This window comes from Hippopotamus amphibius, chromosome X, assembly GCF_030028045.1.
Source record: "Hippopotamus amphibius kiboko isolate mHipAmp2 chromosome X, mHipAmp2.hap2, whole genome shotgun sequence".
Classification (NCBI taxonomy): domain Eukaryota; kingdom Metazoa; phylum Chordata; class Mammalia; order Artiodactyla; family Hippopotamidae; genus Hippopotamus; species Hippopotamus amphibius.
Genome location: NC_080203.1, coordinates 3,748,803 through 3,776,157, shown reverse-complemented (window position 1 = coordinate 3,776,157; position 27,355 = coordinate 3,748,803). Strand labels below are relative to the sequence as shown.

The 27,355-nt window shown below is 40.5% G+C and overlaps 1 protein-coding gene across 1 annotated transcript; it reads right to left on the bottom strand.

Annotated features, from left to right (window-relative positions):
- Positions 1–23,481: 23,481 nt before the first annotated feature.
- Positions 23,482–25,307, bottom strand: LOC130842274 (PWWP domain-containing DNA repair factor 4-like). Its single transcript, XM_057718910.1, is given in 2 exon segments — positions 23,482–24,467; positions 24,470–25,307. Coding segments are annotated over 2 exon segments (1,824 nt in total).
- Between the last annotated feature and the right edge of the window lie 2,048 nt (positions 25,308–27,355).

The window sequence follows — 27,355 nt, the reverse complement described above, 5'->3', positions numbered from 1 at the left end:
TTTGCATGAGATAGCCAGCACAGGGCATGGTTTCCAACAGATTGTCTTATTCTACTGAGAGAGAGACTTCAGGAACGAAGCCTGGAGGCACCCCAAAGGAAACTCTTTTTTTCCCACATTACAAGTGGGGTGTAATGACAATTTTCTCACTTAAAGGTGATATAACATTAATGATCACTTTGAATGAACTGAAAACCACTCTTAATTCCACCACCCAACAACAAAGTGATTTTCTTTCTGTTTTGTTTTTTTTTTGCTTTGTATTGATTTATTGGACGTCTTTATGGGTTAACTTTTCTCTTAAATGAGATAAAATTCACATACCATAAGGTCCATACTTTTAAAGTGTACAATTCAGTGATTTTTAGTACAATCCCCAAGTGAATTATGTTCTCTGAAATTCGATGCTGACTGGTCCAAGGCAAGTTTACCTCCAGAGCAAATGAGAGTCTGAGAAAGTGCAGCAAACTCTCCAGAGGTAGTTCAGTGGAGTGTGACTCTTTGTCATCACTGACAGTGCATACCACTAGGGAGAGTAATACAGTGTGTGGGACTGCAGGAAGGCCGTGGTTTACTTTTATATGTTACTCCATATAAATCTGGACTGCTTGAATTCTTTTAAATAAAGTACTTCATGTTATTACTTGTGGGACAAAACCTTAAAGACCAAAAAAGAAGTCACTATAATTGAAGGCAGCCTGGAATATTTGAGAACTAAGAAAATGAACATGTTTCAGCTCTGGCTGTGCAGTCTCATCACTGTGGGACATAGTATTTGGTTTTACCAGTGTTCTTTTTTGTTGTTGTTCTTGAATCCCTTCAAATTTGAATTCTCTATCAGTTTTGTGACTCTTCTATAATGCATGTTTTAAAAGTTATTCACAAATTACCACAAACTGAGTGGCTTAAAAAACACAAATTTCTTTTCCTGCAGTTCTGGAGGTCAGAAGTATGACATAGGTCTCACTGGGCTAAAATTTGTGTCGATATGGCTGTATTCTTTCTGGAGGTTCTAGTGGAGAATCCATTCCCTTGCCTTTTCCAGCTTCTAGAGTCCACCTGCTTTCCTTCGCTTGTGTCCCCTTCCTCCATCTTCAAGTCATCAGCGTAGTATCTTCTAATCTCTCTCTGACTCTGCTTCCATTGTCACATCTCCTACTCTGACCTCTGCCTCCCTCTTGTAAGGACTCGTGATCACATCAGGCTCACCTGGATGACCCAGGATCAGCTCTCCATTTTAAGGTCCTTAACTACATCTGCAAAATCCCTTTTTACCATGGAAGGTAACATATTTAGTTTCCAGAGATTAGCATGTGGACATCTTGGCTGGGGACGGTGGGGGGGTGGGCAGGCAGGGAGCATTATTCTGGTCTACCACATCAGTGAGTCTTGCCAGTACCTATCCACTCAGCCTACTTAAGCTAGCACAGTCTCATCTGGAGCTGACCGCCTTTCTCCCTCTCTCCATGATGCAGCCTCTGACCTGGTAGATATGTCTTTCTCAGGTCAATGCTCTGACACTGCAAATTAGAGTGGGCAGGCTTGGAATCTCACCCTCCCTCTCCCCTGACCCTCTCCCAGCCCCCACACACACAAAGGGAAGGAAAACAAAGGTTCTCAATAAATAGCTAACAGCAGTTTATAGGACTTATACCAAATGGTCTCTCACCCCTCCCACTGTCATAGTGCAGAACTTGGCCAGTTTTTAAGGTATGGCAAGGTGGTGATGGGGCATCCTTGGCTTCCATGTTTTCAAGACTTGCTGGGCAGTGGGATGGAGGTGGGGCATCCAAAGCAGACACCTGAGGGCTTTCTAGGTGGCACAGTGGTTAAGAATTTGCCTGTCAATGCAGGGAACACGGGTTTGATCACTTCTCCAAGAAGATCCCACGTGCCGCGGAGCAACAAAGCCCATGAACCACAACTATTGAGCCCACATGCCACAACTACTGAACCCCACATGCCTAAAGCCTGTGCTCCGCAACAAGAGAAGCCATGGCAGTGAGGAGCCCGTGCACCACAATGAAGAGTAGCCCCCGCTTGCTGCAACTAGAGAAAGCCCATGTGCAGCAACGAAGACCCAACACAGCCAATAAATAAATAAATAATAAATAAATTTATAAAAAAATAAGTAAATAAAGCAGATACCTGGCAGAGACTTATGGCAGAAGACACATCACATGTTTGTTCCCTGCTCTCAGGGCTCTTGGGGAGGAGAGTGTGGAGGGGGCAGGGAGTCTTATTTCTATTTTGGTGCTCTTCGAGTTCCCCTCTGGCCTATTAAAACTTTCATTCTGAAGTTGGTTGTACCTAATTAGAAACAAATGATTTCCATAGCCCCTTTCCTTCAAAAACCATTTATTTCCTTAGCAGTGCAATGCCCATGCCCAGCCCTATGAGAGGCATGACCTCTAGGAAGTCCTGGACCCTTCTGGAATTCCTAAAAGCCCAACTCCAGATCCTATTAAAGTGTTGCCTTTTGGTCCAAGACAGTGGGGAACAGAAGGTCAGGGATTCACACCTGGAGCCTGTGGGGACTGGCAGTGAAATCCAGGTCCTTCTCTTCAAATAGGTTTGAGCACCTGTAAAGAGCTTCTGTTCACAGGACAACCAGAGCACAAGCTTTAGATATCCCTTTCCAATACCAAGGTTCAGTGACTTGCCTATGGTTATGTGGCTGACCATTAGCAAAGCTAAGACAAGAACCAGGACACATGCCTTCCATTATACTAGACTGAGAAGCAATCCTTGGACAGGCTCCGAGGACCTCTAGAATAGCAGAGAAAGCAGAGCCTGGGAAAAGGAAACTTCATAGCCCAATGATTCTGCTCATGCACTAGTTAGATTCTGTGCATGGAGAAACTAAATGAAGCAGACCCAGACTCCACTCTGAAAGCTAGTGTTACCTGTAAACTCATTCCTAGAAATAAGCGGGGTGCTTCTAGAAACAGTGGGAGCATTTTTGACGGGACTTGGAAATCCTGAAAATACTGAGGGGAAGTACAACTCAGAGAAATGCTAAAGAATACTGCCAATGTGCCTCTGCTTCTGTCCTCTGGACATGGTGAGTTGTGAGCAAATACTGTGAGCCTCAGGTCATGGAGAAAGAAATAGAGGCACACAGTGGCCAAGTGATCAAACCATTGGGCCCAGAATAGAAACGACGTCTCAATAGGGTCCCAACTTGTGGCTTCAGTAACTAGACCACTTTATTTCTGTGATTGGAATTTTACCTGTCTCTTATCTATGAATATTTCTTCTCCCAAGGAAACCAGCAAACTGATCCCATACATATAGTATAGCAGTTAAACTTTTTGGTCTCATGACCCCTTTAGGCCCTCAAAGATTATTGAAGAATGACCTTTTGGTTTATATGTATTATATCCATCAATATTTACCATATTCAGAATTGATAGAGACAGTTTAAAAATATTTATTAATTCAATTAAGAATAACCCCATTACAGGTTAGCATACATAACTTTATGAAAATATATTCAAAAAATATATTCAAAAAACTAGTGAGAACAGTGGTATTATTTTACATTTTTGCAAAAGTCTTTAATATCTGGCTTCACAGAAGACAGCTGATTGTCCTATCTGTTTCTGCTTTAATCTTTTGAGATGTTATTGTTTTGGTGGAAGTACATGAGGAAAATCGGGCTTCACACATAAGTCATTGGAAAAAGGATAAGTATTCTAGTAGCTTTAAATTTTTAAAACTAAATTCAAAGATAATTTAAAAGACAGTGAAAATTTTCAGGCCAAGATTTTTGAAGAACTATACCTAAACAATTAAGCCTGATATTTGGGTCACTTTTCTCTACAGATTTCCATTAATTCTAGGATAAGTGGTTGAACCTTTATAGATAATTATGGACATTCTTTTGTAGGATTATTGGATCAATGTGTGTTTTCTGTCCCTGAGACTCATAGCCTTGCAGAAGGATTTGAGTTTGACATTGTCTCCCAGTGCCCGTTAGGCATTCAAAAAGTATTTGTTGAATGCACTATTCAGAAATCTTCATCTCCGTCCCCACCTGAACTATACACCTGTCCCATATTTTCATCTCCTGAGAAATAGCCACATCTTGCCACATCCCTTTCACTTCATCTCTGGGGGTTGAGAGAAATGTAAAAGCTCACAAGGAGCTTTGCCCTTCTCTGAGCACTGCCCTCAGGTGATAGGTGGAGTCTGATGATCTCTAATCAAACATATTTTTTTATTCATAACCTAGGACTATAAACACATTGACAATGTTAAATAACCTTCATTACTGAAGTAGTAAAGAATGGCACCTGGCCAGTTCTTTTGGGTGCTACCACAACCTACTCTCAATTCCCAGAAGGAACAGGCTGATTCCTTTCTCTTTAGCCCTGTTCTGGGCCTCAAGAAAGCTCCCATTACAGCTTCTACTGATTGCTATGACAGTAGGGAAGGGAAGTATGGGCAGGGAAGTCCAAGGAACTGGGAACACTTTATTCTTGTCTGTGTCCATTTCCTGGCCATTCTTCAAATGTCTGGGAAAATCTAAGGTTGCTAAAGACACATCATTGCCCTTTGGCATCTGGCCACTTGATTTGTGAACAAAAAATGCTATGTACATCTTGCTCTCCCTTCCCCCCTCCTGCTAGATGCCCTCATTTCCCCAAACAGCCACAGCATGTCCCACCAGTAAAACAGAAGCCTTTGCCTTTCTAGTTTTGTCAGAAAGAGACCTCTGGCTGGATTTCTTCAAATAAGCTTTCTGCCCCTTTCTCTCTTTATTCTCCTCTGGGAGTCCCATAATGGTGTCCCATAATTCCTGTGGACTTTCTTCAGTCTTCCTCGTTCTTTTACATTTTTTCTCCAGTGACTGGATCATTTCCAATTATCTTTCTTCAATTCACAGATTTTTTCTTCTGCGTGATCCAGTCTGTTGTTGGTACTCTCTATTGAATTTTTAAATTTTATTTTTTGTTTTTCTCTATTTCAGTTTTCATTTCATTCCTTGTATTCTTCAGTTCCAGAATTTGTTTGGCTCTATTTCATGATTTCTATCTCTTCTTCATGTATTGTTTTCCTGATTTCATTGTCTGTGTTCTCTTGTAGTTTTCTGAGCTCCCTTAAAACAATTGTTTTGAATTCTTTATCAGGAATTTGTAGATCTCCATTTCTTTGAGTTTGATGAAATTATTATGTTCCTTTGGTGGTGTCATATTTCCTTGATTTTGCACATTCTTTGAAGTATTGTGTTTCTGTTTTTGCCTTTAAAGAAGCAGTCACATCCTCCAATATTTACTGACTGGCTTTAGTAGAGAAATACTTTCACCAATCAGTTTGGCTAGGGATTCTGAGGCTTTCTCAGACCTTTTCTTTGGATGTGCCTGCTCCACACTTGTCCTCTTTTGGGAGGAAATTCTTAAGACTGCAACCGTTCTCTCAACCATGCAAAGCCAGACAGGGTGCTGAGAACCTCCTGTTTGTTTTCCCTAGGTTGATGCCCTGAAATGGTCAAGTTTTTGAGCCTTACTCCAATCCCACAGAATTAGGCCAGCTTTTGGTATGTTCTTACTAGCTGTCTGCAAAGTCTTTCACTTGCTGTCCACAGGAGTACACTCCAAGAGCTGACCATGGGGGCTTGAAGGGGGTGGGGTAAGTGAGACATTGCGGGTGCCTGTGGGCCAACTGGGGAGGGGTCTGCAGGTGAGGTGTCCTTAACATTTCATGGGTGGGTTTCCTAATGGATTCCACAAAGTAGTTAGTAGAACGAAAAAAAAAAGTTCTGTGTGTGCATGGTGGTGATGGTTGCACAACAATGTGAATTGTACTTAATGCCATTGCATTATACACTTAAAAATGGTTAAGATGGTAAAAATAAATAAATAAAAGATAGATAATCTTAAAAAAAAAGAAAAAAAACATCTCATGGGCGAGTTTCCTAATGGATTCCACAAAGTAGTTAGTAGAACGAACCATGAAGTGTTTAGTAGTGTCCCTTTGATGAGTTCCAAGCTTTCATTGCTATTCTAACAGCCTCTCTCCAGTCCTTCAGCTGTGCAGATTACCTCAGTATTCTGTGTGGTATGAGAAAGAAGTGAGCATCTTGGGCAGCATCTCATACAACTGAGGAAGCTGGTGTTCACTCACATGCTCTCACTTTCCCCTGTGGGAAAAACCTTGGGCTGAGGGAATTTCTTTTCACACTGAGCTGTGCCACCTTGGGGGAGGAGTGACACAGGTGAAATGAAACTGTCTCTCTTACACTCTTCAGTGTGTTTATTCTCATATTTTTGCTCCAACAACACGCAGGAACCTCTCTACTGGACTCCTGAACCCTCACAAAGATGAGTGATTGTCAAAATGGATGTTCTATGTGGGGGTGGGGATTGATGTAGAAAACTCCTATTCTGCAATTTCCTGGCATCAAATGGTTATTCTGGTTATTTATAGTTATCCCCATGTTAATAATTTACCTAGGTAACATTAATCATGTATAGTATTAATCTCATTTCAATAAAAAATAAAAATTTAGAGTTGAGAAAAGCATTTTTTAGCCTCTAGTCTTTATTTATTCTAATTATATCTAGTAATTTACATTTATCTAATTATCTAGAAATACATAGTTATGTAAAATTAACTCATTAATTTAAAATATTATATTTGAGAAAAATATAATATTTGAGAAAAATGTTTCCAATTCCTGGCTTCTACTTGTTATTAAACTTCTCTTTATGGAACTATCTGCCTAGGTACCACAACTTATCAATAGTACTAAGTTATTATTCCAACAATAAATAAGAATTTTGTGTTGAGAACTGATTTCTAGAATTCTGCTTTCAACTAGTTACTCTAGTTATCATTAATCATTTATATTTAATTAATTTCTTAGGTTCCACTAGCCATATATGGTACTAACACATTATCAAATGACAAATAAATATTTATACTTTAGGAAAATCTAATATTTCAGCTTTTGGACTTTATCTGAGTAGTCTAATTATCTCTAGTTCTGTTTTGTTAAGTATTTACCTAGGTTTCACAAGATATTTAGAGAACTAACTCATGATTCCAACAAGAAATAAGGATTTAGATTCAGGAAGGATGTGTTTTCTATTTCTTCTTATTATATATATATATATATAAACAGAATATATATATATAGTAGTCATTTATAGTCATAGCTAGTTAACTAGTTTCCTAGATACCACTACTTATCTCCAATACTAAATCAACAAGAAAAAGGGGGGATGAATTGGGAGATTGGGATTGCCATATATACATTACTAAGAAAAAAAATATCAAATTGTACAGTTTAAATATATGCAGTTTATTGTACGTCAATTGTATCTCAATAAAAGTTCTTAAAGAAAAAAAAACAAGAAGAATTCAGAATTGAGAAGAATGTGATTTTTAGTTTCCTATAATAGTAACTCAATATTATAAAAAGAAGCATTTAACATTGAAAATATTTTTCCACTGCCTAGATTTAACCAGGTTTTTACAACTTATATCTAGTAAACTAGTTGCCTAGGTACCACTAATTATCTATACTAATTTAAGCAAGAAATTAGATACTAGAATTGAGGAGAATGTGTTTTCTACTGCCTGGCTTCTACTACTAATTTCTAATTATCTCTACTTAATTACTTACCTGGCTACCAGTATTTTTCTATAGTACTAACATACAACTCCAAAAGAAATAAGAATTTAGATTTCAGTAAATGGTTTTTCATTATCCAAGCTCTTTTTCTAGATATTTTTAGTTATATCTAGTAAACTAGGTACCACCATATTTCTATATAACACAATATTTCAACAAGAAAGGAGTTGTTTGATGTGACAAGAATGTGTATTTCAGCTACCTGAGATGTTTTTTCCTAGATAAGTAGTGTTGCATAGGTACAATGGGTTATCTGTTTAACTAACATCCCATGCAACAATAAATCAGAAGTTAGGCGTTAGAAACGTGTTTCCTATTCCTGGCATGAAGTATGTAGTCTACTTATTTCTAATTAACTTAACTAAATTGCTATCTTGTGACCAATAGTTATCAATAGTACTAATACATTTTTCATACACACAATTAGAATAGATGTAACATTATTTTAATAACAGATAAGAATTTGGAATTGAGAAAAAGGTCTCTGAACCCCTTAAAATCAACCCTAGTAATCTCTATCTCTGCTAAGTTAGTTACTTGGGTACTACTATTTATCCATAATCTATATATCTACTTTATTATCTATAATAAAAATACATTATTTGAAAAGGAATCAGATTTTAGAGCAATGAGTTTTTCAGATTCTTGGCTAAAACATCATTCTGATTATATCTATATTTCTCTAGGCAACTAATTACCTACACATCTATATATAACAAACAACAAGATGATGCAGTTAAAAAGTACATGTTTTCCACTTCCTGGAACCCCCTACTTACTTATTTCTAGCTAACTCTGGATACACTGATATCCAAGAAACAATAGTTACCTATAATATTAAGTCACTATTCTTAAATGAAATAACGTTTTAGGTTGAAAATCATGTTATCATTCTTGCATCAAACATTTATTCTAGTGGTCAATTCTTATATCTACTAAAATATTTACCCAGGTACCACTAATTGTCTATAGATATAATTCATTATTTCAAAATGAGATAATTTATAGATAAGAAGAATGTAGTTTTCAGCTTCCTGGCTTTGGCTAATGGTTCTTGTTCTATGTAGGTGTCTCTATTTGAAACTTCTCTAGGTAAATCTAATTCTCTGTGGTACTAATTCATTGTATCTAAAAGATACATGAATCTCTATTGGAAAAGAATATGTGGGGACTTCCCTGGTGGTCCAGTGGTTAAGACTCCGCACTTCCAATGTGGGAGGCATGGGTTCAATACCTGGTCAAGGAACTAAGACCCTATATGCCATATAGTGCGGCCAAAAAAAGAAAATGTTTTTCAACTTTGTGTGTTCAATCAGCTTTCCAAATAATCACTTATTATGTCTGCTTAACTAGGTACCTAGGTACCATTAAATATATATGTAGTACTCTCACATTATTTGGGCAACAAAAAGTTGGTGTTGAGAATGGTCTTCTAGTTCATAAGGTCTTCTGGTTATTTTTGGTTATCTCTAGTTAACTAGTCACTTGCATAATAGTGGATATCTCCTGAACTAGCTATTATTTCCAACCAGAGATATGAATTCTTAGTTGAAATAATGATTATTCAAATTCCTTGGATTCAACCAGGTTTCTTTAGCTTATGGTCTTCAACTCTGGATAGTTCTGGTATCTCTAAGTTGCTAATTATTAGCCACCACTAGATATTTGTGGTAAAAATGCATTATTCCAACAAGAATAAAGAACTTAGAAGCGAGAAGGATTTTTTTTTCCACTTCCTGGCATCAAGTAGTTATTCTAATATTTGTCATCTCTTGTTAAATATTTATCTAGGTAACGCTAACCATCAATAGCACTAAGTTTACATTCCAACAAGAAATGAAAATTTTGAGTTGTGATGAATGTGATCTTCAGCCTCTGGGCTTCAAGTACTCATTCTAGATGTCTCTTGTTGTTCCTTAACTAATTTCCTTGGAATATCTTGTTATACAGAACTGATTCATTAATTCAGCAAGAAAAAAGAACTTATAAGTGTGAAAAAATATGTTTTCAACTACTACTTGATTTCCCATTGTTATTCTAGTTATATCTAGTGTACTACTTTCTTAGATACCTCCATTTGCATATAGGAATAATTCATTATTACATCAAAAAAGAAGAGCCAAATATTGATTTTTTTAAAAAGTGATTTTCAGATTCCTTTCTGCTATTAATTATTCTAGTTATCATTGCTTATCTCTTCTAATTTCCTAGGTAACTCCAGGCATGTAAAGTACTGACCCACTATCCACTAAGAAAGGAGATTTTACAGTTGAGAAGAACCTAATACTTTATCTTTCAGAATTCACTTGCTTATTACGATTATTTCAAGTTATGTTTAGTTAACTGCTTACCTAGGTCGCACAAGATTTCTACGGTGTTAATTTTCTATGCCAAAAACCTAACAATTTAGATTTGGGGAGATGTGTTTTCCACTTAATATCATCCATATTTATTCAACTTATTTCTAATCTTTTCTGGTTAACTATTATTCCAGGTACAGATATTTTTGTGTAGTTCTAACCCAATAATCCAACAAGAAATAAAGATTTAAAGTTGGAAAGAGTTGGAATTAATGTGATTTTGTTTCCTGTTTTCTGTTGGGTATTATAATTATATTAATTTATCTCTATTTAAATTGTAACTAGGGAACTCTAGATATCTATTATACTAACACAGCTCTACAAAATCATATAGGAATTTAGATTTGAGGAGAATGTTTTTTCAATGCCTGGATTCAGCAGTTTTTTAAAAAAATATTTTATTATTTACCTATCTGGTTGCACTGGGTCTTAGCTGCGTCTCCCCAGCTCCTTAGTTGCGACATGGAGGCTCCTTAGTTGTGGCATGCATGTGGGATCTAGTTTTCTAATCAGGGATCGAACCCAGGCCTCCTGCATTGGGAGCATGGAGTCTTAACCACTGCACCACCAAAGAAGTCTGTTCAACAGTTTTTAAAATTCTGTCTAGTAAACCAGTTTTTCGAGTTATGTGTGATAAATTTGTAAGCTAAGTACCAATAATTATGTCTAGTATTAATACACTATTACACTAAGACATAAGAAGCTAGATTTAACAGGAATGTGTTAACTACTACCTGGCTTCAATAGTTATCTGTAGTTATCTCTAGATAACTAGTTTCACAGGTACAAGTATTTATCTATAGTACTAACACATTGTTCCAACAAGTGATAATAACAGAGTGGAGAAAAATGGTTTTCCAACTTCCCTGATTCACCTTATTGCCTAGATATCAGTAGTTCTCTCTAATAAACTAGTAGTAGTTATCTCCAGTAAACCTCATTATCTAGGTATCACTAATTATCTGGAGTATTAATGCATTAATAAATAAGAAATAAGAATTTATGACTGGGAAGATACAATAGTTCAGCTTTCTGACTTCATGTATTAATTTAAAGTATATATAGTTGTCTATGTATGCATAGTTATATTTAACTATTTAAAATATGTTGTGCATTAAATCATTAAATTATGAAATCAGATGTAGAGTATGTAAGATTGCCTTTTACCCTTCCTCTCCTCAGCTTTTTATTATATGTATTTTTTAAATCAGAAGATAACCAAAGCTGAAAATATCTAAGATGCCAGTGATTGCATCACCATAATGTTTCTTATTTTAGTACTCTCTCCACCTTCCAAGGGAACAGGGTTCAGAGGTAGGACTCCTGATTTCACAAAATAAATGGTTTATTATAACCTACTTGCCAGGATCTTCTCACCAATTCCTCAGTTTTCTCTGACAAGGCATTTCCAGTATTTCCATGTCATTTACTTTAGGCTGTTGTTGTCCAAGCTTATCATATGCAAATTAGGCTGCGAGCTTGCCCCCTTTAAGGACATTAAACCTTGAGTCACAGCTGTATGTTCCCATGTCAATAAATGCTCCCCGTCTTGACTGTCTCCCCATATTCTGTCTCCTGTCTTGTTGATTCAACACCCTGAAAATTTATTGGCACATATATTGTCCCAGTTCATGCATGGGCTTATGAGCCGGGTCCTTCAGAATATAATGTATTTCCCATCCAAACAAAACTGTATTTCCTTCCTTATTCTGTGATCTTACCAAGTCATACCTACCCTCGTTGTAAGTGCGAGAGCAATAGAAATGAACAGAGAGGGATATTTGGATAAGAGAAGCAACACCTGCTCATGTAGCTGCCTTAGACGTGGGCTTTGCAGGGTCTCCAGGAAAAAGGAGGCTTTTCCTCCAGTAGCTAGGGTTAGGGGATTGCTGACGCCTAGGAGAGGGCCCAGGGGATTCTGAGTATTCAAGATTGTCCTGTTTGACCCCTTACCAGGTTTCAGGGTTTCACTTTACCTTTGTCAGATCCGTATGGGATATGGAGAACTGCAAATGCTGTGCAAGCCATCTGCATGCAACCAGGAACTCTCCCTTCAACCCAAAACAACAGGCAGCCACGAACTCACAACTATATGGGGAACCCTGGAGTTCTGGTTTTACACATAGGCCATCAGTCCATGATGACGATACAAATGTCTCGCTAAGAAGGTGGAGTAGCGCACCCCAGGCATCTTTTTTTTTTTTTAAGCTCTTTATTGGAATATACTTGCTTTATACTCTTGTGCCAGTTTTTGAGGTACACCAAAGTGAATCAGCTGTATTTATACATATATCTCCATAACCCCTCCCTCCCGTAACTCCCTCCCACCCTCCCTATCCCAGCCCTCTAAATCATCACCCATCATCGAGTTGATCTCCCTGTGTTATGCATCATCTTCCCACTAGCTATCTATTTTACATTTGGTAGTGTATATATGTCAATGCTACTCTCTCACTTGTGCCAGCTTCCCCTTTGCCCCCCACCCCCCCTCCCCTGTGTCCTCAAGTCTGTTCTCTGCATCTGCATCTTTATTCTTGCCCTGTCACTGGGTTCATTGATACCATTTTTTTAAGATTCCATATATATGTGTTAGCATACGGTATTTGTTTTTCTTTTTCTGGCTTACTTCGCTCTGTATGACAGTCTCTAGGTCCATCCACCTCACTACAAATAACTCAATTTCATTCCTTTTTATGGCTAAGTAATATTCAATTATATATATATGCCACATCTTTTTTTTTTATTTTTTTATTTTATTTTTTTTGGGGGGTACACCAGGTTCAATCATCTGTTTCCATACACACATCCCCGTACTCCCTCCCTTCCCCGACCCCCCCCCTCGAGTCCCCCCCACCCTCCCTGCCCCAGTCCTCCAAGGCATCTTCCATCCTCGAGCTGGACTCCCTTTGTTATACAACAACTTCCCACTGACTATTTTACAGTTGGTAGTATATATATGACTGTGCTACTCTCTCGCTTCGTCTCAGCTTCCCCTTCACCCCCCGCCCCCTCCCATACCTCGAGTTGCCCAGTCCATTCTCTGTATCTGCATCCTTATTCTTGTCACTGAGTTCATCAGTACCCTTTTTAGATTCCGTATATGTGAGTTAGCATACAATATTTGTCCTTCTCTTTCTGACTTACTTCACTCTGTATGACAGATTGTACTTCTATCCACCTCATTACATATAGCTCCATCTCATCCCTTTTTATAGCTGAGTAATATTCCATTGTATATATATGCCACATCTTCTGTATCCATTCATTTGTTGATGGGCATTTAGGTTGCTTCCATGTCCTGGCTATTGTAAAGAGTGCTGCAATAAACATTATGGTACAAGTTTCTTTTGGGATTATGGTTTTCTTTGGGTATATGCCCAGGAGTGGGATGACTGGATCATATGGTAGTTCTATTTGTAGTTTTTTAAGGAACCTCCAAATTGTTTTCCATAGTGGCTGTACCAACTTACAGTCCCACCAACAGTGCAGGAGAGTTCCCTTTTCTCCACACCCTCTCCAACATTTGTGGTTTCCAGACTTTGTGATGATGGCCATTCTGATTGGTGTGAGGTGATCCCTCATTGTGGCTTTGACTTGCATTTCTCTGATGATGAGTGATGTTGAGCATCTTTTCATGTGTGTGTTGGCCATCTGTATGTCTTCTTTGGAGAAATGTCTATTTAGGTCTTCTGCCCATTTGTGGATTAGGTTATTTGATTTTTTGGTATTAAGCTTCATGAGCTGCTTGTATATTTTGGAGGTTAATCCTTTGTCCGTTATTTCATAGGCAATTATTTTTTCCCATTCTGAGGGTTGCCTTTTAGTCTTGTTTATGGTTTCTTTCACTGTGCAAAAGCTTTTAAGTTTCATGAGGTCCCATTCATTTATTCTTGATTTTATTTCCATGATTCTAGGAGGTGGGTCAAAAAGGATGTTGCTTTGATGTATGTCATAGAGTGTTCTGTCTATGTTTTCCTCTAGGAGTTTTATAGTGTCTGGCCTTACATGTAGGTCTTTAATCCATTTGGAGTTTATTTTTGTGTATGGTGTTAGGAAGTGTTCTATTTTCATTCTTTTACATGTTGCTGTCCAATTGTCCCAGCACCACTTATTGAAGAGGCTGTCTTTTTTCCATTGTATACTCGTGCCTCCTTTGTCAAAGATAAGGTGCCCATATGTGTTTGGGCTTACTTCTGAGTTCTCTATTCTATTCCATTGATCTTCCTTTCTATTTTTGTGCCAGTACCATACTGTCTTGATCACTACGGCCTTGTAGTATAGTTTGAAGTCAGGAAGTCTGATTCCACCAACTCCATTTTTCCTTCTCAAGATTGCTTTGGCTATTCGGGGTCTTTTGCGTTTCCATACAAATCGTAAGATTTCTTGTTCTATTTCTGTGAAAAATGCCATTGGTAATTTGATCGGGATTGCATTGAATCTGTAAATTGCTTTGGGTAGTACAGACATTTTCACGATGTTGATTCTTCCAATCCAGGAACATTGTACGTCCCTCCATCTGTTTGTGTCGTCTTTGATTTCTTTCATCAATGTCTTAAAGTTTTCTGCATACAGATCTTTTGCCTCCTTAGGCAGGTTTATTCCTAGGTATTTTATTCTTTTTGTTGCAATGGTGAATGGGAGAGTTTCCTTAATTTCTCTTTCTGCTCTTCCGTTGTTAGTGTATAGGAATGCAAGAGATTTCTGTGCATTAATTTTGTATCCTGCTACTTTACGAAACTCATCAATGAGTGCTAGCAGTTTTCTGGTAGAGTCTTTAGGGTTTTCTATATATAATATCATGTCATCTGCAAAGAGTGACAATTTTACTTCCTCTTTTCCAATTTGGATTCCTTTTATTTCTTTTTCTTCTCTGATTGCTGTGGCTAACACTTCCAAAACTATGTTGAATAATAGTGGTGAGAGTGGACACCCTTGTCTTGTTCCTGTTCTTAGAGGGAATTCTTCCAGTTTTTCCCCATTGAGAACGATGTTGGCTTTTGGTTTCTCATATATGGCTTTTATTATGTTGAGGTAATTTCCTTCTATGCCCATTTTCTGGAGAGCTTATATCATAAACGGATGTTGAACTTTGTTAAAAGCTTTTTCTGCATCTATTGAAATGATCATATGGTTTTTATCCTTCAATTTGTTGATATGATGTATCACGTTGATTGACTTGCATATATTGAAGAATCCTTGCATCCCAGGGATAAACCCCACTTGATCATGGTGTATGATTTTTTTAATGTGCTGTTGCAGTCTGTTAGCTAGTATTTTGTTGAGGATTTTTGCATCTATATTCATCAGTGATATTTGTCTGTAGTTTTCTTTTTTTGTGACATCTTTGCCTGGTTTTGGTATCAGGGTGATGGTGGCCTCGTAGAATGAGTTTGGGAGTGCTCCGCCTTCTGCAATATTTTGGAAGAGTTTGAGAAGGATAGGTGTTAACTCTTCTCAAAATATTTGATAGAATTCACCCGTGAACCCATCTGGTCCTGGGCTTTTGTGTGTTGGGAGATTTTTAATCAGTGCCTCAATTTCCGTACTTGTGATTGGTCTGTTCATGGTTTCTATTTCTTCCTGGTTCAGTCTTGGAAGATTGTATTTTTCTAAGAATGTATCCATTTCTTCCAGGTTATCCAATTGATTGGCATATAGTTGCTTGTAGTAGTCTCTCATGATGTTTTGTATTTCTGAGGTGTCCGTTGTGACTTCTCCTTTTTCATTTCTAATTCTGTTGATTTGCATCTTCTCCCTTTTTTTCTTGATGAGTCTGGCTAATGGTTTATCAATTTTGTTAATCTTCTCAAAGAACCAGCTTTTAGTTTTATTTATTTTTCTTATGGTTTCTTTCCTTTCGTTTTCATTTATTTCTGCTCTGATCTTTATGATTTCTTTCCTTCTGCTCACTTTGGGGTTTCTTTGTTCTTCTTTCTCTAGTTGTTTGAGGTGTAAGGTTAGGTTGTTCTTTCGATAATTTTCTTGTTTCTTAAGGTAGGACTGTATTGCTATAAACTTCCCTCTTAGAACTGCTTTTGCTGCATCCCATAGGTTTTGGGTTGTTGTGTTTTCGTTGTCATTTGTTTCTAGATATTTTTTGATTTCCTCTTTGATTTCTTTAGTGATTCCTTGGTTGTTTAAGAGTGAATTGTTTAGCCTCCATGTGTTTGTATTTTTTGCAGTTTTTTTCCTGTAATTGATATCTAGTCTCATGGCGTTGTGGTCTGAGAAGATGCTTGATATGATTTCAATTTTCTTGAATTTGCCGAGGTTTGCTTTGTGACCCAAGATGTGATCTATCCTGGAAAATGTTCCGTGTGCACTTGAGAAGAAAGTGTAGTCTGTCGTTTTTGGATGGAATGTCCTATAAATATCAGTTAAGTCGAGATGGTCTAATGTGTCATTTAAAGCTTGTGTGTCCTTATTTATTTTCTGTTTGGATGATCTGTCCATGGATGCAAGTGGGGTGTTCAAGTCTCCCACTATTATTGTGTTACTGTTGATGTCCCCTTTTATAGCTGTTAGCATTTGCCTTATGTATTGAGGTGCTCCTATATTGGGGGCATAGATATTTACCATTGTGATATGTTCTTCTTGAATGGATCCCTTGATCATTATGTAGTGTCCTTCCTTGTCTCTTGTAATAGTCTTTACTTTCAAGTCTAATTTGTCTGATATGAGTATTGCTACTCCAGCTTTCTTTTGACTTCCATTTGCATGGAATATCTTTTTCCATCCCTTTCCTTTCAGTCTATATGTATCCCTTGGTCTGAAGTGGGTTTCTTGTAGGCAGCATATAGAAGGCTCTTGTTTTTGTATCCATTCAGCCAGTCTGTGTCTTTTGGTTGGAGCATTTAATCCATTTACATTTAAAGTGATTATTGACATGTGTGTTCCAATTACCATTTTCTTCATTGTTTTGGCTTTGTATTTGTAGGTGTTTTCCTTTTCTTGTGTTTCCTACTTAGAGAAGTTCCTTTAGCACTTGTTGTAAGGCTGGTTTGGTGGTGCTGAATTCTCTTAACTTTTGCTTGTCTGGAAAGCTTTTGATTTCTCCCTCAAATCTGAATGAGATTCTTGCTGGGTAGAGTATTCTTGGCTGTAGGTTTCTCTCTTTCAGGACTTTCAGTATATCCTGCCAATCCCTTCTGGCCTGCAGAGTTTCTGTAGAAAGGTCAGCTGTCATCCTGATGGGTTTTCCCTTATATGTTGTTTGTTGCTTTTCTCTTGCTGCTTTTAATATTTTTTCTTTGTGTTTAATTGTCGTTAGTTTGATTAATATGTGTCTTGGTGTATTTCTCCTTGGGTTTATTCTGTATGGGACTCTCTGTGCTTCTTGGTCTTGGTGAATTATTTCCTTTCCCATGTTGGGGAAGTTTTCCACTAGAACCTCTTCAAATATTTTCTCAGACCCTTTCTTGTTTTCTTCTTCTTCTGGGATGCCTATAATTCGAATGTTGGTACGTTTAAGGTTATCACTGAGGTCTCTGAGCCTGTCTTCTAATCTTTTTATGCTTTTTTCTTTTTCCTGCTCTGTGGCAGTTATTTCCCCCATTCTATCTTCCAACTCACTTATTCGTTCTTCTGCCTCAGTCATTCTGCTGGTTAAAGCATCTAGAGCATTTTTAATTTCAGTTATTTTGTTATCCATTGCTGTTTGTTTTTCTGAGTTCTTATGAACTGTTTCTTGTACTTTCTCTATTTTGTTATTGAGATTTTGTATCATTTTTACTATCATTACTCTAAATTCTTTTTCAGGCATTTTTCCTATTTCCTCCTCATTTATTTGGTCTTGTGGGATTTTTTCCTGCTCCTTTGCCTGCATGGTGTTTCTTTGTTTCCTCATGGTTGTCCAAACTCTTGGGGTTGCTTTTCCTGGCGATAGAGGTGTTTATAGAAGACGGTCCAAGCCTCAGACTAATGTCCAAGTATTGGATTAAACGAATATTAAGTCTAGGAGACACATACATGTATAAGACACACAATTACTGAATCCGTTAGGACATAAGGCTCCAGAAAGACCTGACAGAACCCCAGTGTGCTATCAGATATTCAAAGAGAAACCCAGCAGAAATTGACAACTGAAACAGAACAAATCAGAGACAAAAGCAAAAGCAAACAAACAACAAATAACACCCTACACATACAAACATCAATCCAGGGAGATTTTGTAAACTAGGATCAAATATAGAAAAGAGCTGGAGTACCACCAGAGAGAATGGAGATTCTCAGAATGTAATTAGACAACTGTACTAAGAACTAAGATAAAGACAAAAGCCTAATATTAAATACCAAGGCAGTGCATCATCTGGAGAATAGAGCAAGGAGTCTGAGCAGACCGATAGTGTTGCTTATAAGTATGTTAAGGTAAAATAAACTTAAAATGGCTGGAAGAAAGGGGAACAGAAGAGCATAATGTGGTTGGAAATATGCAAATAAAAAGAAAGAAATAGAAATGTATAAAAGATAGGGATGAAAGGAAAGTATGAGAGATATTTTGTCCATACTACCAAAAACTTAGCTAGATATAGAAGTATATAAAAAGGCAAAAAAAAAAAAAAGAATAAAAAATATCATTAAAAAATTATGTTATAAAACTTGTAGATCCCTTAGGGCTAAGATCATATTTAATAAATCAAAAAAAAAAAAAAGAGAGAGAGAGAGAGAAAGAAAAAAAATCCAGAACTGATCCCAGAATGGACCAGTTCAATAGGAATTGATACTACTATTTCTGTTTCCTTAGAGTCTCAGCTGTAAGTGTCCTTCTCCTTGCCTTGGGTTTTTTTTTGCGTTATTGTGTGACCAGCAGAGGTTCCTTTATTGTTCGTCTGTAAGCCGGTGTATGGGGAGGGAGAGGGTACAATAGTGGCTCCTTCTCCTGGGAGGGAGTGAGCAGTGGCGCACTGTTGTTTCAGTCAGGCTTGCAGGTGCCTGTTGCAGAGGGCGCTGGTGGCTCAGGTGTAAACAGAAAGTCTTAGAGTTGGGCCTCTCTCAGGGTTTTTTTTCTTTTTGATGCTGTTTTTTTTTTTTTTCCCTCTCGGCAGCCTCCCTGCTGCTGGCGTTGCAAGGGGTTTTAATCTAGCCCCGCCCGAGCGCCTGAGGGTGCTTGTTATCCCTGAGCGCCTTAGGTGGCCCGCAGGGCGTCTCTCCACTGCCTGTTGCAGAGGCGCCGAAGGAGAGGGAGAGGCTACTCGCGCGGCTCCTCCCCCCCGCCCGGGAGCCTGCAGCCTCCAGCCGCCATCATGGCCGGGCAGCTCTCAGGGACAGGCACTCCTCTCTGCGGACCTCCTCCCTCCTGTTCTCTCGGTCCGTCACCCTACCGGCAACAATGTTTCTCACCCTGAACCAGCTCTCCAGTTCCCACGCTCCCGCTCCCGGACCCTCCGTTCAGCCGCGGATCGATGTCTCGGTCTGGGAACGCTGAGCTGCGCTGCGGACCCTCCATTTGTTTCTCACTCCCTCCCGTCTGCCACAGCTCCGCCGCTTCACCCTCTCTGAGCCCTCGTAGATGCCTCCCTACCGGCTATGTCGGGCTCCCCGCAGCCCTCTCTGGTGTCCGATGCCGTCTGCTGGTGTTCAGCTGGTTCTCTGTGGGAATTACTGCGTCCTTCCATGCATTCCCAGTGCATCTGTGGAGAGGGATGCACTCCACGTCTCTCTACTTCACCGCCATCTTTTGCCCCATCTTCTTTATCCATTTATCTGTTGATGGGCATTTAGGTTGCTTCCATGTCCTGACTATTGTAAATAGTGCTGCAATGAACATGATGGTACATGTTTCTTTTTGGATTATGGTTTGCTATGGGTATATGCTCAGTAGTGGGATTGCAGGGTCACATGATAGTTCTATTTTTAGTTTTTTGAGGAACCTCCAAACTGTTTTCCATAGTGGCTGTACCAATTTCCATTCCCACCAACAGTGCAGGAGGGTTCCCTTTTCTCCACACCCTCTCCAGCATTTATTGTTCCTAGATTTTTTGATGATGGCCATTCTGACTGGTGTGAGGTGATACCTCTTTGTGGCTTTGACTTGCATTTCTCCAATGCTTAGTGATGTTGAGCATCTTTTCATGGGTTTGTTAGCCATCTGCATGTCTTCTTTGGAGAAACATCTATTTAGGTCTTCAGCCCATTTGTGGATTGGGTTATTTGCTTTTTTGGAATTAAGCTGCATGAGCTGCTTGCATATTTTGGAGATTAATCCTTTGTCCGTTGCTTCATTGGCAAGTATTTTCTCCCATTCTGAGGGTTGTCTTCTTGTCTTGTTTATGGTTTCTTTTGCTGTGCAAAAGCTTTTAAGTCTCATTAGGTCCTATTTGTTTATTTTTTATTTTATTTCCATTATTCTAGGAGGTGAGTCAAAAAGGATCTTGAGGCAAGCAATTTTTTAAATTATCCTTTCAATTAGAAATTTAAAGTATTTAGAGTATTTAATTTTCATCACCGTCATTGCTGTATAGCCCTTGAAATGAACTGAATTCAATTTTGGATCAACTGCAGTAGACAAGATTTCTTTTATTTGCTCCTGAGAAAAAGGCTCACCTTCTGCAGTCATATACTTGATGAGTTATTCCTTAGAAAGAAATCCATGTGTAGCTGGATTTCAGAAGCTTGAAGTAGGATATCTTTTGGAATTGGTCTGTATCTTCTTCCCAGTAGTACTTCAGTCATCACTGGAAGAAATGTTTTGAATTAAATATATCCAGTGGGTTCTTCTTTCTCTACCTCTGTAATCAGATAATGTACCTTTCCGGAAAATTAGTTAATTTGCCAAATGTGTCCAATCTTACTGAGAGTAGATTTGTGTTTCTAATAGTTTAGAGATAGTTAGCTACATAGAAAACTGAGCAGGGTCTTTCCTAGTAGTGCAGTGGATAAGAATCCGCCTTCCAATGCAGGGGACATGGGTTCAATTCCTGGTTGGGGAACTAAGAGCCCACATGCCATGGGGCAACTAAGCCCATGTGCTGCAACTACTGAGCCCATGTGCTCTGGAGCCAGTGCGCCACAGCTAGAGAGAAGCCTGTGTGCCACAATGAAGAGCCCACGCAAGGCAATGAAAGATCCTGAGTGCTGCAAAGACCTCTTAGGGAATCCTGGAAATACGGGAAGTAGGTGAGACATTTTCAGGAGTCTGGGGGCCTCATGTTTTGCTGGATTACTTATCTTGCTTCTGCTTCCCACCTGGGCAAAGTTCCCATTACAGTCCTTACTTTTCACCACTCCTGCTGCATTTTGGTTTTATCCTGCTTTCTTCAAATCTCTTTCCTCATCTTAGCACCCCAGGCATCTTAGCAATTAGACTGTCACCTAAGTCACCTAAGTCACAAGATGGTGATCTCCTTTCTGTGGCACCTGGAATTTATCCTCAGAGCAGAGTCTTAAATACCTCACATGCTCTATCAACTCACAACGCTCTGGATGAATGAGTGAGTGAATGAATGAATGAGCTCATAAAGAAGATATGAGAATGTAGAGATAGAGCTGTGTCCTTGAGAAAGCCAAAGTTGGGAGGTATATTTGACTCAGAGAAACATGGTGTTATAGAAGAAGTGAAGTGTGTTGTTCCAGTGTATGAGGTCCACATAGAGCGTGCATGTGGTGAGTTTCCAAGCACTTCCCAGGACCATGAGGCTGTAACGTGCATTGGTCTAGGCAGAAATGCCCCAAGAGTCTTGGTCTCTCTCAGGAAAAGTCGAAACGGGTTCTGTTGGGCCTGAAGCTGAAACGATTTGGAAGGTCCTCTTCAAAAATTACAAAAACGAGCATGAAAGTGAATATTTATTTATAATGAGAAGAAAATTCATGATGAACTTTAAAAGATGGCAATGGATCCATCAGACTCCTCAAGTGATATATACCTATACATGTATAGACATACATATGTGTGTGTACATATGTGTTTTTTAGACAATCCAACTATGTCTTTGTACAACCCAAAGTGTGATGAAGCAGAAGTTTGAGGTGAAAAATACAACGGTTTTATCGGGAATCAAAACAGCTAACTTTTGCAAATTAAAAACATAAAATCACGTGGCCATGTGAACACAGAACCTGGGCCTGTGCGTGACAGCTGATTCTTTCTAAGAACAACAACAACAACAACAACAACAAAACACACTCAGGTTCACGTTAAACCTTTAATGTTTATTTCACATCGAGTTTTAAAAAGCAAACTAGCTTTTCTAATATATTTCTTCCTCTCCAAAAAAAATTCTTGTTTTGAGTGAGGCTAACAATTCATGGGCTTCAGAGTTTATCTCTTAATTACCTCCTTTTCACTTTATCCTGACAGCAGCTGTGTTTTTCTGAATGGACTCTCTTCCGTAACTCATTTCCCAATTCCCAGATCCTGTCCACCTACTGCTCAGGCAGCCTGGAATGGCTTGCACTTAAACTGCTGGAACCTGTCGGAGCTAGTCGATGAATACGTCAAAGGATCAAGCCTGCTTGGTTTGAGACAAATGACTGCCATTTTAGGGGACACGGGTGCAGGACAAAGTGCCTGCTTTCCTACCATGTATGCCAACTAGATGGGCCCCTAGCAGTCAGCCTGGACTCCCAGGTCTAGAGTAGCTAGCCTGTGTCTGCGATGGCTCCAGTTGTCTTCCACATGGGGACAGACGACTACGTGGAGGGGATCCAGTCACTGGCAGTTAGGAAGACAGCCAGGAGCCTGTCTGTTTGCGGGAAACCATTCAGCCATTGAAGAAGAGCTACTCCCACAAACGGAATCTCAGGGAAACGAAGCGTTAACAACCTTGCACAGGCTGACAGAATATTTCCTGCATACTGAGGTTTCATTCACCCTCACGTGGACTACATGCAGATGACCCATTAACTTTGTTTGGATTTCAGATTGCTTTTCCAAGAACCATTGGAAGGTAGCAGTGATATGTAGAAAATATCTCTGTCACTGGCTTCATCTCTCAGGGCCATTTTTCCAAGTGGATAAGCATGGCAGGGAAAAGTCAGGGGTTATCTTAAGAAGGAACCCAATCAATTGTGTATACCGATATGCCACAGGAAGAATGAAAAACCCATGTGGTGCTTCTGTAAAAAGATATGCCTTAGATTTTAAAAATGATTCTTGCCTCATACCTGACGCAGGGCTTTTTCACCTAATAAAAGAATGCGTGTCCTATTTTAAAATATGACGTATAGTCAAAAGCCATGTCATGAAAATATCTGGAAAATTACACGTCTGGGCAAGTAGATGGAAGTACAGCTGTTTGCAGTATTTTAACAAATTAGTGGTGTGAGGGGTCTGGGAACAAGAAACGACAATGACCATGCTACCCACAAACGCTGGAGATGGATCCAGAATGAATTCAGCGTGTTCGCGGGGCCTTGGATTTCCAGGAGGTATTTAAAACAGCATAGGGAGTGGAAAGATCACGCCGTTCAGACAGACAGGGATTCTTACTCATGGTATGGCTGAGAAGTCGCCACAATGAGGTGCTGGGCGCAGGGGGAGAGTTACTTAGCCCTGCCCCTCCATGCTGATCTCTTTCTCATTTCCTTTAAGATATTTTTATCAAAAAGCTCTTTTTCCCGGTAATGCACAGGTGGCCCTTGCAGGTACTTTGCTTCTGCCTCCTTGTAGTCTAATCCATCCAGTGCAGCAATTGAACAAATGATTGCTTCTGGCAGAAGAACTTCCAAAACAAAACTCACTTTGTCATCTCTCGTCAGAGCCAGCGCGCTCCTGTCTATCTCTTTGTAGATTTCTTGTAAATGTTTTACCACCGCATCCAACTGATCTTCATCCTCCAGGTATGTTTCAACGCAGATCACGTACCTGTGTGAATTCAGAAACGATGCCAGCCACCTGGACTCTTTCCTGCCTTTGACAATGTCCAGAAGATGGTGGTCAGCCCCCTTTCTTTTCACGATGAAGTCCACTAGCTTCTGGTTGGTTCGGTCCCGAGCGGCCCTCATCCGGTCAGGGAGGATTTTCTTGCAGGGCTTCTTCTCACCCACGGAGCTCTCCTCCTCAGAATCTTCCAGGTCGGCATAATTCACCTTTGGGAAATCAATCTGCAGATCCCCCTCTTGGACGGCTTTCCTCATTGGGTAACTGATGTCAGCAGCATAATAGTCCAGGAAAGAGCCCGCAAAGGACCCGCGAATGAGCCCTTCCCTGTAGTGGGAAATCAGTGAGAAACACCAGTTCACACTTGGCCCATACACTTTCCTGGCTCTCTTCATTAGCTTTTCTTTCCCTTTACAATCCAGATGCTTCAACCTTCGAAGAGGAACTCGAATGCCGCTCCTTTCACGGTGCATGTAGGCCTCAATCAGAAGCACCCTGGCAGTCTGCTCGGTTGGGCTGACACTCTTTACCACGGCTGGCCAAAATGGGTGGCTTTGAAATTTAAACCAGACCATCGTTCCTCTCTCAATGGGACATGGCTCCTCTGGGAAAGCCATGCTTGTCAGCTGTCCCGCTTCCTTGCCCACACCCTCTCGACAGCTCTGGTGGGCTTAATAGTCTTTGAGCCAGCTGAAGGATGAGGTTCTTGCCGCCCTTCCTCAAATGCTGGGAGCTGCAGCTTCCTTTTTCTATTTGCTAGACGGAGTGAATAACGCAGCTTCGGGTTAGGAGCACCAGAAGATGCTGCCGCGCCTTCCAAGCCTGGGTTGCAGGCACCCTCTCCAGGCTCCTCAACATTCCCGGAGGTGGTAGCGCATTTAGGGGAGACAGCCAGGGCCTTCGGGCAGGTGCTGTGCGCCTCCTCTTTCAGAGCCTTGGGCACAGCGAGGATGAGACCGGGTGGCAGCGATGGAAGGACACCGCCACCTTTAGCACCTGCCCCCTCCCCCTTGACTGTGCAAGGCAAGGACATAACTCTTGAGGTGTCCCCCTTTTCCTTGCCCTCTTTCACACGGTCATCTTCTGAAAGTGACAGGAAGTTTGGGTACACGCTGGAGCTTTGAGAGGGCTCTGCTTGCACTTCCCTTGGAATAGGGGTTACAGGTGTGTGCACTTGTGACTTGTCACCATAGGAGGCGTCTTCCCTCTCTGAAGGTACCGAGGGTGATTTGGGGTTTTTACTTTTCCTAAGACGCCTCTGTAAGTTCCTTTTGGGCTTCTGATATTTTTTATGAGGTCGCTTTTGTGGTCCTCTTGGGGACCGCATCATGCACTCCGGATCACGCGCCGCTCTTGCCGGACCCAAATTTGCCCCCTGATTCAGAAGCTCCCGGGCCACTGTAAGAGAGCTTCTGTACGCCGCTTCCTCTCCTGGTGGGACACTGGCCTTCGACTGGGCCGCTAGTGAGGAGGCAATGGATTCAATCATGGACTCATTTAGGGTCTTTATGTCTGTGCTTTTCACTTTGATTTTTGCATCTACTGAGAGTATTTGAACTTCCAGAGACAAGGCCCTTTGCTTCGTCTTTTGTGGTGGGTTCCTGGATCTGGACAAGACCTTGGCTGGCCAAAAGCGGCCTTTCCAATTCACAGGACATACTCGGCATCCATCATGATTTGACTTGGCTGCCAACAGTTAGCCGAGGCTGAGGGGTCTGGCAGTCATACCCACGGCTACAACAGGTCTTTCCTAAAACACAGTTCTTGACCACACCTTTTTGCTTAGGACTACGAAGCGTTTACAGCTTCTTCGGCCTGTGCTTCTCCACCTGAATCTCCTAAAGACGCTGGAGGTCGTGTTTTCAATGGACTATACTGGAGAATACTGGAATATAGAAAAGAAGGAAAGCATGAGCACCGTGTGGGGGGGATGGATGGGATATGCCTTTTGTGCAAATAGAAGAAGGTTGGCCAAAGAGAACTGATAAGAGATAAAGCAAAGGAATATAAAGGGTGTGATTCCATGTGTCTAGGGGGTAGATACGTGGCAGGTGTGGGGGGCGGGGGGAATACCGAAGATAGCAGAGGAGTTTTACAGCCCTCCAAACGCAATGTCTTGCCCTATTTGTTACTACTGTGTATGAAAGAGCAACCGTGTGGGGAGGTGGGTCTCATGTCCGGGATCTCATTTGTGTCACTGGACATCCTGTGCCTTTTGTGCTCCTTGGGGCGCATCCTCGGGGAACGCTTCACGTTTTCTTTTCCAGGGTGCCAGTGCGCCACTGCCTGTGCACCCAGGGGAGCCAGAGGTGATCTCCAGCGTACAGATATACCAGGTGTCAGCGCAATCCCGTGTTCAAGAGCACGAGCTTAGAATCCAGAGGTCCATAGAGAACTGATTGCAAATGAAATGTTTAGGGGAAGGGGAAAGGCTTACCCAGGGCATGCGGATCATGGTAGGTGTGGTTCTGGAGCTGGATCTGTTGATTCCCACACGCCAACTGCTTGTCCGGCAGACCCTGTGCACTTCTGAAGTGCACAGAGTTCCCCCAGGGATCAAACGACATCAATTGTGGAGACCCAGGACTCAGGCACCCCTAAAGTTGATCTAGAAAATGCAAAATCAGATAGGAAATTAAGCCACTGAATCGGGGATTGGCCAAGTCTGGAATGCATGCCACTCTGAAACAGAAATGTTGGTTAAATCTCGTTTATACTGTGGGAGTCATGTTAATTTCTCCCCTCTGTTGCATTGCAAACTACTTCCACGTTAAGCTACTGACATTCTGCTCCTCCCCTCTATTTCAGAGGAGTGGGGATGACCACTTTTGTGAGGGCCTTCATCTGTCCTGGACATGTAGATTTAATAGTAGCAGGCCACAGAAGGCCCCCGAATAGCCAAAGCAATCTTGAGAAAGAAGAGCAGAGCTGGAGGAGTCACGTGCCCTGACATCAGACTACACCATAAAGCTACCGTCTTCAAACCAGTATGGTATTGGCTCAAAAAGAGACCTACGGGCCAGTGGAAGAGAAGAGGGAGCCCAGAGATACACCCAAGGTGCATGCGGTCAATTCATCTATGACTAAAGAGGCAAGAGTAGACAATGGGGGAAAAGACAGCCTCTTCAACAAGTGGCCCTGTGAAAACTGGACAGCTATGTGCAAAAGACTCAAACTGGACCACTTTCTCACACCAACATGGGTTAAATGTAAGACCGGAAACCATAAAACTCCTAGAAGGAAACTTAGGCCGTAAGCCCTTTGACATTGGGATTGGCAGTGATTTTCTGGATCTGCCGCCAAAAGCACAGAATCCGAAGCCCCGAGGACATAGTGTACAGCACAGGGAATACAGTCGATCATATTGTAATAACTCTGTACGGCGGCAGACGGAAACTAGACGTGCTGCGGTGATCAGGGAGGAATATATGAAAATACAGAATCACTACATAGTGCAGCTGCAACTAATATAATACACCTGATATAATACAGTGTGTCAGTTATAATTCAATAAAAGAGATTTAATAGTAGCAGTGT